The 13,615-nt window shown below is 38.3% G+C and overlaps 1 protein-coding gene and 1 long non-coding RNA gene across 28 annotated transcripts in view; one reads left to right on the forward strand and one right to left on the reverse strand.

The window, feature by feature from the left end:
* Positions 1–13,615, forward strand: part of Map2 (microtubule associated protein 2) — a 280,848-nt gene that overhangs the window by 206,289 nt on the left and 60,944 nt on the right. For all 26 annotated transcript variants that reach the window (XM_052749705.1, XM_052749710.1, XM_052749709.1 and 23 more), the window contains one exon: positions 5,487–5,771. In XM_052749705.1, coding sequence (XP_052605665.1) covers positions 5,510–5,771 — 262 coding nt within the window. In that variant the 5' untranslated portion in view covers positions 5,487–5,509. The remainder of the gene's footprint in view (positions 1–5,486; positions 5,772–13,615) is intronic.
* Positions 5,779–12,346, reverse strand: LOC128117623 (uncharacterized). Of its 2 annotated transcripts, XR_008220852.1 has the most exons (4): positions 11,890–12,346; positions 11,273–11,429; positions 10,277–10,403; positions 5,779–9,485 (listed from the first exon to the last, which is right to left on the reverse strand). It is a non-coding gene; the product is annotated as an uncharacterized LOC128117623 (long non-coding RNA). The 2 variants fall into 2 exon arrangements; XR_008220851.1 differs by having other exon boundaries at positions 10,277–11,429.

The following is a 13,615-nucleotide window of genomic DNA, read 5'->3' on the forward strand; positions in this document are numbered from 1 at the left end:
ATGACTAAATATGTTGTGCTCTTTCCAATATTTAATCCAAAGACAAACAATGAAGTACCTGTTTGTACAGGAATCCTAAGAGGAAAGTTCTAGTCCACTTCATCCCTTTTAGCACATATATCTGAATTATTCAGCACATTCAGAACCATCTACCACACGTTCGCACTGAGAATCACCTCATTCATGTACAAAGCCATCAACCAGTAAAGAAAACTAAGCAAGTATACTTTAATAAGCCAATAGTAAATGCCAAGTATTAGGCAAAAATAAACACTCTAATAGCAATTTGAATATGTTTCCTAATCTGGCCATTGTTTTACAACATGAAGTAGTTGTCTTGTCATAGAAGAGGGACAAATTTAAAAAGAGAATTCCTTCAAAGTATTTCTGCCTCTTTCAAGTATAACTATGTACAAGTTAAAAATTACCTTATTCCCTGTAAGGTAGAATAAAAACAGTCTATCTCATGATTAGACTCTATCAACTCATCATAAAAGTTCTGGGCAATGGACATGAAAAGCACATCTATTTATAAGAATGGTCGTGTGTCCTCTCAACATACTTGACTCCACCCTTTCCTTTGGTCACTCTGCAGTGATATTTCTTCTCTGAAATTTTGCCCCTCACTGCCCTTTCCTGAAGTGACTGGCTTGTCTGAAAACACTAGTCCTCAAGCTTTGTCACAGTCACCAGTAAAAAGACTAATTTGCAAGCCCCGCCCCCCCAAGGAACTGATTTACTACATCTGTTTTAGAGGGGGTGTGTTGAAAATATCTGAGGATGCATTGGAACAGTTGATCACCTAAGAGCATTTCATTTTCATAATTTTGAGACTTTTTCCTGAGATGGATTATAATACTTTATTGTGGGGATATTTCTAAACTCTTCTCTCATGCTCTGTTATATGTACTCGGTCTTGCTTAGGTCTCTCCGTTTGTTCTACTACATGCGCTTTAGATGGAGTTAGAACTTCAGTTGCCTCTCCTCCACCGTCGTCCACAGCTACAAAACGAAGTTCTTTTCTCTTGATCTAATGGTGGCTAAACATCCATCTCTCATGGAAACTTTCTCCTCGTGTTTGCCTCATGGTTGGTAGCTGAGGACTAACCCAGTCAACAGTAAACAACTATTTGAAACTCACATTCTGATACCTGCTGGCTTTTACTTTCCTGTAAGGTATCAGTTATGTATATCTTTGACGAACCTCTTTTACCCGTGGAAAGGAGGGTAAGGGAAAACACCAAATCATTAAGAAAGCAGGTAGAAAAATGAGAGAGTGACTTCTTTTTCCATAAAGTGACGTGATTTGAATCTTACCCCTAGATTTTTCTTGGAGAAAACAGTCCTTGGTAGCCCAGAAAGATGTCAGAACTGTTTGGAGGATTGTCTCCTGTCGTTTCTACTTTCGTGTTTCTCCTTAAACAATGGCAGCAATGTGACAGCTGTATCCTGTTTTCTCATTTCTACACAGTCCAAGGACATAGGAACTAAGGAACCACTTTTTATACATTTTATGTATATATGTTACTTTTTCTAAGGAACAGATAATGGAGGAATCATCAAAGCATACACACAATCTTTTTCATGTGCAGGATCCAAGCATTCTGATACTAGATGGAGGGGCAGAAAAACACTCTGTATTTTAAACCAGGTGATAAGTGCAGTGTGTTTTAATTTGCACATCTAGTTTCATAAAGAATGAAAACATGTTAATCTGCCATCATCAACATAAATCAATGGTCATTTATCAAAAGTTGTCATCTAAAGTCATCAGCAATATTTGTGTGGAAAATGATTAAATATTCCAAGAAAGATGAACAAAACTATATTTTAAAACTAAAAATTTTTTCTAGAAAGCACATTTTTCTGATAGAGTGTACTCACCTATAATCTATCTGAACAATCTAAATTATTAAAGTTTTACACAAACTTTTCTATAGAAAAGACTAATTGATTCTGTTTTATGTCTAATACACTTTTTATACATGAATAGAAATTTATTGTAAGGTGAGTAGCACGTGACTTTCTCATAAAAATCATGCCTTAAAGTGTTGAAAGGTAATGTGACAATTATTATTTTCTTATTATATAGCTCCTACTTGATTTCAGAAAAGATTTGAAAAATGTTACCAATTAGTCATCATAAAGAACCAATAGCAACAACTTAAAATTGGGGAATGCAGGAGGAAAACATTAAACTCTTGACAAAGGGATTGTGGGATATATAGATAGTCTGGTAAACTAAGAATTATCAGAAATAAGTAAAATATTTTATTTCTAAATTTCAATGAAAGTTTTCTTATTGTATAGATCCTTACTGCAAGAGTCAATAATGTAATAAAACAATATTTAAATAGTAATTTATCATATTTAGAGACAGATATTTGGGCTGCCTGTGGTCAGGTCTAATTTTTTTTCTCACAAACACAAAAACATGAATCCTTTTACCACACCCAGACAGATGCTTGAGCAAACTGGTCAAGTTTTGAAGCACAGAGTGTAATCTTAAGCCTAGAAAAATGTTAAAATATGTATTTAAATATAAGATAATCTCAATACTGTAAAAAAAAATTTAAGGAACAGCACTGATAATGGGAAGACCTACCCATAAGCTACAAAACTACTCTGCAGGGGCATATATTAATTAACATGTTAGATTAAAAAAAAGTCTAAGTAATTGAAAATTGGAATACACTCACTTTAAAGTCATGAACTGAGTTTTTCTTGAGTTTTTCCTCAAACTGTTTCCTTGCTACCCTAGTTTAATTTTTCTTGCTGTGATAAAATTCTGAGCAAAAACAACTTGGGGAGGAAAGTGTTTATTTCTTCTTACAGCTGACAGAACGTCATCAAGAAAAGCAGAGGCAGGAACCTGGAAGTGGGGACAAATGGAAGAAGAAACCATGGTGGAATGCTGCTTACTGGCTTGCTTCACCTTTGTTGCCCCGCTACATTTCTCACACAGTGTAGGTCCATCTGCCCTGGGGTAGCATTGCCCACAGTGAACTTGAACCCCCCTACATCAGTTAACAATCAAGAAGATGCCCCACAATCACAAAAACTTACATAAAGAAGTCCAGGCTTTGCTAATGTATCTTTTTGAAAAATGAATAGGCTTTACGTAAGTTTTTTCCTATATTCACTATTTGCTCTGCACACACACACACACACACACACACACACACACACACACACACACACACAAAGAGATTGGGCCAAAGAAGAGTATGGAAATTTTGATCAGGAATAGTAAAGGACATTGAGGCACACAGAGATTCGGATGCTATGGAGAACAGCTCTGTATCCAGAAGGTGGCTATTTGAATCTGGATATTTTACTTCATCTCTAAGATGTGTGAAGGTACCATAACAATTTAAAAAGCACAGTGTTTAGATTCTTCTATCAGGTAATTTGATATTTGACTGGTACACAGTGCAGAATGGAATGGGGGGTAGAATGTTGCTGGATCACTTTTATAAAATGGGCACATTTAGTTTCTCATATGTACACAGAGGGATGTTAGTCCTGAGGGTACATTCTTCCCATCAGGTTCCATTCTAGGCTGTTTGCCATACCTCTGGGCATGCTTATTCAGTCCTTGGTGATAACTCAGGACAGATTTACAAGTAACTCTAGTTCATGTGCTTGACCAAGTTTCCAAGTTCCTGTTATTTCAGCAGAAATTGTGGTAAAACGACTTAAAATGATTACGTGTAATGACTGGTGGTACAGTAAGGGGTGGGCTAATTATAACCATAACAAATGTAACTATTAACTTTTCCTTTGCATTATTCGCTTTAATTTTGTAATCAGTCACACTGGGAATAGTTGGAAAAAAGTCCTTGCACGTTGTAGGTGATGTAGATACTCCTAGTTTGTTCATGAGTTCTTCAGTCTATGTTTTTAGAGCTAAGCTCTGTATATGCTGTTTAAATATGGTTTTATGGAAGATTAAACAGAATACTTTTGGAAACAATTGGGGAGGCTCTCCGGTGCTATGATTAGTTGAGATGAATGGACTGGTCTCATTCTTTTTGATATGAGTAAAAAGCATAGGAAGCGAAGAACAGCATTGGATTCAGAAGCAGGTCCAGCAAGATAACTCAGCAAGTGAAAGTGCTTGTTAGTCAACAGAGACAGGCTGACAACTTGTGTTCAGTCCCCAGAACCCACATAAAGGTGAAAGGAGAGGACTGGCCAACTCCATAAAGTTGTGCTCTGACATATACATGAACACGCTGACACATGCATGCATGTACACACACACACACACACACACACACACACACACACACGCACAAATAATAAGTAAATATAAATTGAGAAACAAACAACTGGTTCTTGGAAATCTGGTAGGAAAGTTGGATCCACAACAGTTTAGATTATATGTGGGATCTCTAAACAGCTAATAGTAAGAAGTAGGTTCTCTCAAACACTGCCTTGGTTTGTTTGGAAGTCTTCACCTTGGTTACTCTTAAAAAAAAAATAGTGCTCTTGGTTTCCATTAGAGAGAGTCATTACGTATGTTGTCATCCATTGTGTGGGAACGATAAGCCATCAATAAAACTACATCACCGGCAAGAGCTTTCCAAATGGAGGGGTGAATCACCCTGTCAGTTACATCTCCAAACTTAGTAGCATCCGCATGGAAGAGAAGGTCATACGGTATCTTCCATTCACTTAAGGTTAAGAAAATGCCTCCTCCACAGTGAATCCATCCTCTGCTGTAATTCACAGCTTCCTCGCTCACGTCAACGCTGTAGCATTTTCAGATCCTACTTGACTTAGTAGTGAAATGAGATCATTAAGCACAACGTAACTCTAATACTATTGTTTTCGTTTTTTGGGTTTTTTTTTATCCGTAAGATTTGGGCTTGTAGAAAAATGTCAGATCCTCTTGTATTATAGGTAGAGTTAAGAAATGTTTATTGAAAAATTTAGTCAATAACCTTCATTCGTTACATAATACATACATAGTACTCAGAAAACTATATCTAAGTGGCTTGATGTGAATACTTTTGAAATGAAAGTACTGACCATTTTCTCTTCAGGTTCTCTTGGAAGTTGTATTTTTAAAGGGTAGTTGAGTTTATCTGATAATCTAATATCCTCTAGACATTCCCCTTCCTGCCTTTTTCTTTTTCTCATGCTGCAAATTTCCCCCATACACAATTCTTTGACTAATGCGTCAATATTTAGACTGGATGTCAAAGACATTGGTTAAGATGGGTCCTGAGGTACGGTTGTTGTTTTGGGGGGCGTTAAAAATATATATGATTTCATGGAACATTGCAAAAATTCTTTGCAAAAACAATATAAAGGTAAAAATTGTGTTGGTAACATGTTAATTTTTTTTAAAGAATGGTTATCGATAAAGTAAGCCACTGATTTGACCTCAAATTTTCCTCTACTTTACTACTGATGCGTTTTTAGATCAGGAGATTGCCCAAAGTAATAACTAACACACATACACATTCTGTCTTCAGGAGACAGTACAAAGCTCTGAAGGATGGCTGATGAGCGGAAAGACGATGGAAAGGCGCCACACTGGACGTCAGCCTCACTGACCGAGGCAGCTGCACACCCTCACCCTCCAGAGATGAAGGACCAAGGCGGGGCAGGGGAAGGGCTGAGCCGCAGCGCCAATGGATTTCCATACAGAGAGGAGGAGGAGGGCGCCTTTGGGGAGCACGGGTCACAGGGCGCCTATTCAGATACCAAAGAGAACGGCATCAACGGAGAGCTGACCTCGGCCGACAGAGAAACAGCAGGTAACTGAGGGCCGGCCGCCAGAATTTCTTTGTGCTTTGTAGTCCGGTTACTCTGAAAGTGAATTAATTTGCAGCAGCTGGCCCTTTCACTCTGCAAGGACTGGAGTGGTCAGGAGAAGTCAGTGCCCTAACAAATCAAGCATCAAGCCCCGTGGCAGTTAGCCTGACTTCCCCCAACTTGGTTGTCGTCTTGATCTTGTTTCTCACCTTAGTTTTTACTACCCTAATCTTTATAGGCAAAATACTCAGCGTATGTATATTTTGCCATGAACTGTCAGTATTTTAACCCATTGGAGAAAAAAAATAACAATGTTTTGTTCTTATTACCTTGAGTCACATTGGGCCTAAGTCCAATGGATTGATTAGTAGCATATTTCTTTTTAGTGTAGAAAGAACTTCCAACCATCTCATCAGCCTTCCAAAGAAGCAGGAGAGAGGAGAAGGGGGATGAGCATGCATGTTCAAATACAGGGGCCTTTCACTGTTTCTCGGCTTTCTAAAAATCAATACCCTGAGGCTGAAAGAACAATATGATATCACTGATAATTTTTACTTTTAATCTTTATTTTTGTTTTATGTACATGAGTATTCTACCTGCATATATGTTTGTACCGCATGCAGGCTGTGCCCACAGAGGCCAGAAGAGGGCATTGGATACCCTGGTACTGGAGTTACAGATGGCTGTGAACCACCATGTGGTTCTGGGAATAAACTTGGGTCCTCTGGGAGAGCAATCAGTGCTGTACTGAGCAATCTTTCCAGCCCCCAATATAACTAACTCTTGCGTACTTCTTTTTAAAGTACTCTCATTGATACTATCCTAAATGGACCCATAAGTATAAAGTATAAATGAAAAGAAACATTACCTTACAATATAGCATTCTTCATCAACCATTTCCTTTTTTTTCTGATATTCAGAAGTTTCTCTATTAGAACTTACAGACAGCGGATTGCTTCTTCAAAAAACTGAACAAATTGCAAGTAGTCGAATAAAGAGGCAGCTGCACTGTCCTCTTCAAAGCCATCCCTTACTTATTTGAAGATCGATTTCTGTGCCACATCAATTAAACTGTGATGTTTATCCACTATACACTCTGGTCAAAATACCTTACATATAAGGTATGGGGGTATACTCAGTGTTAGAGCACATACTTAGCATGCACAAGGTTCTTGGTACAAATTATGTGTGTGTGTGTGTGTGTGTATACACATGTGTAAACATGTATATACATATATATGCATGTTTGATTTTAATGAGGAAATAGTGAAGACATTTTAAGTGACAGAAGAAAATTTATAATACACAGTATAAATTTTTAAACACAAGTTTATTGGGGTGTTTTCTACATACTAAGTGTTGTATTAGCTTCCATACAAAATCCTATGCCCAGACTCCATGAATCCAAGGTCTCATGGCATATGACCTCTATGTAAATTAATTTGCATACAAATCATGGGGTGTTAAGTGCCAAATGAGAAGTATGGAAAGGCAACATTTAAGTGGGATTGTTTTTACTTAGGACAAATTTTCCCAAATGTGTCCTGAAGTGCCAAATAAATTCCCAGGGATATAGCAAGATAGTATATCTATTCAGTGAAGCCAAACACTATAGAAGCCATTAGCTTGTGGTGGTTCTGTTTCACCATTAGCACACTCTGTCTCCCTCTTAAAGACTGTGTGTCTTCTTCACTAAGTTCAGTCTTCTCCAGTTGCTCTGCTGCAAGGCCTCTGAGAATTCCATAAAGGCCCTGCAGAATTCCATGAGCATGGGAAAAGAGGATGGCACTATCTCTTAACTGAACCAGGAAATTGAGAAGCTGTGTAGTGCTCCAGGGAGACAGACATCTTAATAAGACATTGTGATTGAAATGGAATGAAGATACGCTTGCCTTCCATGGTTGCAGTGATGATTATAAAACAGTAAAAAGTGTATAAAGCCAGTGCTCCAAGACATAGTGTCTATTAGCTACCATCATTGTGGGTGGCAGTGGCGGTGACAGCCTTGAACAAGGACTTTTGCTCTCTGGCTGAATACAGTGGAACTTAATGAGGGTGGGAACCCCACTGAAAGGACCCTGATAGGTTTGAGGCAAAAGGGGATGAACACCAGCTACAGCATCATGGTTAGAAGGAAGGAAAGAGATAATGGTGCATCTCATCCTGCAGCCCCTGGCTTTACAGCTGCAGTGTTCAATAAATGTGTGTTGGGCCGATGACTGAATGATCAGGCAAAGGCAAAGACAGTCTTTTTCAAGTTAATTTGAAAACTATACTTTTGTCCCCTGATTTTAGAGACCTTTGTTGTTGCATTGCTGTTGGTTTGTTTTTGGTGTTTGTTTTTGTTTTTAAGCAGGGTAGCACTCTGTAACCCAAGCTGGCCTTGAACTCGCTGTATAGTCCAGACTCAACTTAAAGTCAAGGTTATCCCCTTATCTCAGCTTCCCAAGTGGCTGGATTACAGATATGTATGCACCACCATACCAGTCTAGCTTGGTCTCTTCAATACTCAACACATGACTACCATGGAGCAATACAATGCAATATAGAAAAAAATCACTGTGTATAGTATGCTTGTTCAAGCCATGGACAACTAGTATCATTTAATATTCTATTTATTCAGGGGTCTTAATGAAGTATTTAACAGCATCAGAAAAATCTATTTGTCAGGTCAATGTGTACTTGCCAGCTTCCTTGAGAAGATAATATAAATTAAATTCAACTCACTGGTATTTCTTTTGAGTGATGGTGTCAGGAACATCCAGTGTTTATGGTGGACTCATCTCAGCATGTATTAAATGAGTCTTATGTTATCCTGCAGAAATTGATTTCTCAGTGTTCATACATATGCTCACAGTGACAGAGGTGGTACAGCATCATCTGTGGGTTGCCATAGTGATGTTTTCAATCTAAACTATGGTGTGATTTTTAAACTAACTCCTTCTAAAAATAACAGACCAATTATTGAATCCCTGAGATGTGCAAGTGTGGAAAGCCGTAGGGAGAGAAGGAATGTAAAACTTGGTTTCCTCATACTTACAAAGGATGCTCCAATGATAAGTTAGTACGCAGTCAGCTTCTTTCCAAACAAGTTTAATAAAAAATAACTGTTCTAGTTGATGTTTTATGGGTAACTTCCTTAAAAATGTGCTGTAAATCATCACCTGTATAAGCAAATCCTCTTAAATCTCACTATGGAATTTTCTAAATGCTATGCTTTGAGGATGGTGACCTTCTGGGAACTGGCGTTATATTTGGAGGTGAACATTTCAAGGACCAAAGAGTTCATTCTTCTTTTCACTCACCTGCAGTGCAGAAGTATATTGCATTTCCCCCATAAAAATAACCTTCAAAAGCAAAACTGTTCACGTAAAGCACTCCCCAGGGGAAGGAGGTCCTCGGCTATGCTTGTAGTAGCCAGGAAATTCCTCAAATTGACTCAAAACTGTTTTTTCTGCTTTCTTCTTGGCTATGGTTGTCTCTTCATTTCCAGAAGTTTTTTTTTTCCCCTGAGCTTGTTTGTATATCTCTATAAACAGGATTACACAGTAGAAGTATCATGTCTTCCTAACACTGGGCCTCCTTCAGCCTCCTGTCCTACCTTCTCTCACACACCATTTGAATATTCATTTTCATTTGAGACGTTTTAAAGATGAGCATCCATCATCAGCTTATTATTGTTCTTGTGCACTGAGACCAGTGTTGGAAAGCAGGATCTGTTAGAAGGGAATAATATTTTAATTGTACTGCTTTACCCTTGTCTAGATGCTGTCTCCTGCCATACAGTGTAAATGCATGCCCATGGAAAGATGGGTGGAATTATTTTCTCAACTCTAATTTTGATGCTTTATTTCTTTGACCTTTTTAAAGGACACATAGGGACATGTAAAAACATGTGAAGCTATTCAGAATCAAGCCGCCTAACCAAAGGGTAGTTTTTTTTTCTTTTTAAATTGTTTTCCAAAGGATAATTGAGAAGAAAAAAAAATGGCTTATAATAATCCATTCCTTTCCTTTGCATTTTGTTGAAGAAAGCAAAAGAAATACATTTTGGTCCCCACAGAGTTCCACATCTGAGTGACAACTAGACACCTCATCTATAAGTTTCTTATCCAAGAACAAGACTCATTGTTACATTAGAATTCATATTAAAATAGTATGAGGTTACTTGCAAAAATACAGAAAAGAGTTGATTTGTATCTATAAAATCTATAAATCTTTGTATCTAAAAGTCTATAAAACTTTGATCAGAACATCATTGTAGGAAGTGGAAGTTTTAAAAGTTACCTTTCAAGTGATGCTTTAAGGATGTGGAGACACGGTTTCAGTAGTCAGTGTGCTCCTGAAGTGACTATCAGTTATATAACTGATTGTCACTTCATTTGATGTCTTGTTATCTATGGTATTGAATCTTACCCTTACTGAGTCTAATTATGAAATCATTTTGATAAAATGTTTTCTGGTTGTAAAAGGCATATCTGCAAAGTATTAATTCTGCATTCCTCACCTTGCTCTGAATACCATTATCTATCCAGGGATAGAAAAGTCTCTGGCTCCTTTTCATTCCCCAAGGGTAGTCGGAAACACTGGAGCCTGCTCTCCTTATCCTTATTGACATCCATGGACAGAGCCAACTGTGAATTAAATGAATTAGAAAGAATTCTAATATCCTGTGTTCAGACAGGATAACTGTGTTTTCCTGCAAGTCATTGTTCCTTACACAATGCAGAATATCAATTATTAACGAAGAATTTATACACGGTAACCAGTAATATTCACAGTCTAGAGATGGTGTAACGCATATAGGAGGATTGCAGAGGCTTTATGTAAACATGGCATTTTATGTAAGGACTTGAAGAACAGAATTTGATGTTAGAGGGGTCCTTCAGCCATCACCCCACCCAAAGACACTGAAGGACAACTGTTACTTAGAACCACATCTTGAAAATTTGTATAGCGTCACAGGCTTCAACATGGCTCTTTAGTTTGTATACCATCATGGCTTTGATCACATTCTATCATTTTGGTATGTCCACAAAGATATCTATCATTAGTGTTTCCATTTACAAATAAGAAAATTAGGACACAGTCTGATTAAAACAGTTATTCAGAGATGCTCATTTAGGTTATGAGGGTGTTGAATTGAGAACCCAATGGCCAGGAGCCCTGTGCAACTTGGTTTCATTCTGACTTGTCCATTCCCCAAGAAAAGACTGTGTAAATTTTGTGTATACTTTGTCATTTATTTACTTTCTAAGCAGGCTGCTGACTGTCAAGGCTTTTAAGATTTCTTTAGAATAGAGTTAATTTGGGGGGGGGGGGGCTCTCAGAATTAATCTTGTAAATTTCACCATTTGTCCTTTATTGGAAAACATTAATGGAATTTGGCCATTCCCTTGCCATACTTTCAAATAATACAACAGTTATTTGGAAGGAATCTAGAAGATGAGCTTTCCTATCTAACCCTCCTCAGTTGTAGTTAACCCCTGAAAGCATTTACTACCTGGTCCAGGCTTCTTGTCTGATAGAAGACAGCTCCTCTACTGCCCCTCTGCAGCAGGCCCCATCCACGGCAGGCAAAGTGCACATTTCTGTTACAGAACTCACATTCACACTCCTGGAGCATGGCATAAAATCATAGCGTGATTCTCAGTTTCCTCCTGAGTGGAGAAAGAAGGGAGGCAGAGGGGGGAAAAGATATTTATAGATGTCAAAATATGCAAGTGTTCACAAGCAGACTTTGGTGACTTCAACAGGCCTCAGGCATGATGGTTGGACAAAACAAGTCCTGAGATGAAGTGGTTCTTTTTTGGATATCACTTGGGGTAAATATAAAAACTAAAGGGCATTTCTTTACCTTACTCCTAACTATTCCCTACAATGCCTTTTCTTCCCCGGGCATGTCTATATTTCTAGATCTGCCCCCCCACCCAGGAGACAGTAGAGCCTTCTCTACACTTTAACATCCCCATAGCTCAAGCAGCCCCATGAGAGACAGACCCCGACCCAGACACATACATTAATTGTTGCAAAGATTACATAGCGGAGCTGGAAAGCACAGGATGGGGTTATGGGGGCAAGGTTGTCATCACTCATATGAAAACAGCAGATAGCTCTAACCTTCTCTCCGTTCGTCCTTTTCAACCTTAGAAAAGTGAAAACTGCTTTTCGTTACCGTTCTATCTTCCATGCCTCCATTTCTAAATTGAGATCCTCCTTAAAATACGATCTATTGCGCATACTTTGTTAATGTATACAGAGCAAAATAGTGCAGGGCCGTTTCTCCAGCAAAATGACTAAAGCTCTCCGCATCAGCCCCTGAGGCAAATAAACAAGCAGACCTAACAATACAAAAGGTTGCAGATTTTCTTCTTCTTCTTGTTGCCATGCCAACCACTCATTGCTCTGGCTGCCATTTCCCTGAGCTCCGCAGAGAGAGGCGTGTGCAGAGCAGTTACTTAGCATTCAAGGGTGGATCTGCAGAAAAACACACAGCCTCACTGCAAAGCGTTGGGCCTGGCGGCACCGGTGGACAAAACCAGAAAATGGGGATCTTTTCAGTGTTTTCCTCATGAAGGTTAGGCATTTGGGCTAGAAAGAATGAGAGAGAGACGGATTTTTTTTTAATTAAGGCAGTTCCACGAGGTTTGTATCTGTTGTTTGCTTTGTCCTGTGTGGTCTCTAGAAGATGAAGTGGGTGTGGGTGTTCGTTTCTGTCATACTATGTGGCTTGTGGTGTTGATGCCTACTAGGTCTGAGCTTATCAGGTCCAGCTTACATGGACAGTGTCATAAAGAATGTGATTCTTGCTCTTGGGAAGGAATGGGCTTCTATGTACCAGGTAACCCCAGCTAGAGCTTTCTGTGCTTTATAAAATAGAGGAAAGGCTGAGCGCTGGATAAAGTTTGTCATTTAAATATCCGGTCAGATGGTGGTTGTCACATCATTGTTGCTTCTCAGTCAAAGTGAGAGTGAGATGACATTGTCTTAGGCCAGTGATTCTGAGTCAAAATATTAGGAAAATCAATTTCTCAAGACCGCTTCGATTAAACCCAATGACTCAGCAAATTGAAGTGTTATTTTCTTTCTTGGAATTTTAAATGCCTACAGACTTTTGAGTTGTGATGAGCAAAGCTCTATATACACACAAACACACCACACACACACACACACACACACACTCACACACATACATTCACACACACACACATGCACGCACATACACACACACACACACACATTGAATTAAATGTAAGTATAACTTAATTATATTTTGTTTTTCAAACTTTCTCCTAATCTGTGTTTTCTAGAATCTTGCCATGGTTTCTCCTCTCTAACTTGCTGTTGTATTTTATCATTGTGATTTCGTTCATTGCTTTCCAATCTCTGAGGGTTAAAAAAAAAAATCTCGATTTAGAGAAAATTTCTCAGCAGTTCATAAGATCTTTTTCTTTTAAAATGAATACGGGAAAATAATAAGTAGTGGAAGTGACTCTTCTGAGATTCATTCCTAGACTGTAGTAAGCCTTTGATTTGATTAATATTATGAAGGAACTTTTGATGTCCCCTGTGTTTGTAAGTATTCTATTCTCTCCTCACAAAACATAAAAGGAGAAAGAAAGAGAGGGAGGGAGGGATTGGGAGAGGAAGAAATGTGGCGGTAATTTTTAACAATAATTTTTCCAGGTATCCTGAGAATTTATGAATCATCGAGCAATAATGTGTTATTTGAGTTATATAGTAATATATATTTACATATCCATGCATCCATAAGTATATAGCTACTTTGACAATATTGCTAGCTTTTATCAGATGTATTTGGCATTGGATGACAAGTATCTGGGCT

Source organism: Peromyscus californicus, unplaced genomic scaffold (assembly GCF_007827085.1).
Source record: "Peromyscus californicus insignis strain IS unplaced genomic scaffold, ASM782708v3 Scaffold_21__1_contigs__length_65335640, whole genome shotgun sequence".
NCBI classification, from domain to species: domain Eukaryota; kingdom Metazoa; phylum Chordata; class Mammalia; order Rodentia; family Cricetidae; genus Peromyscus; species Peromyscus californicus.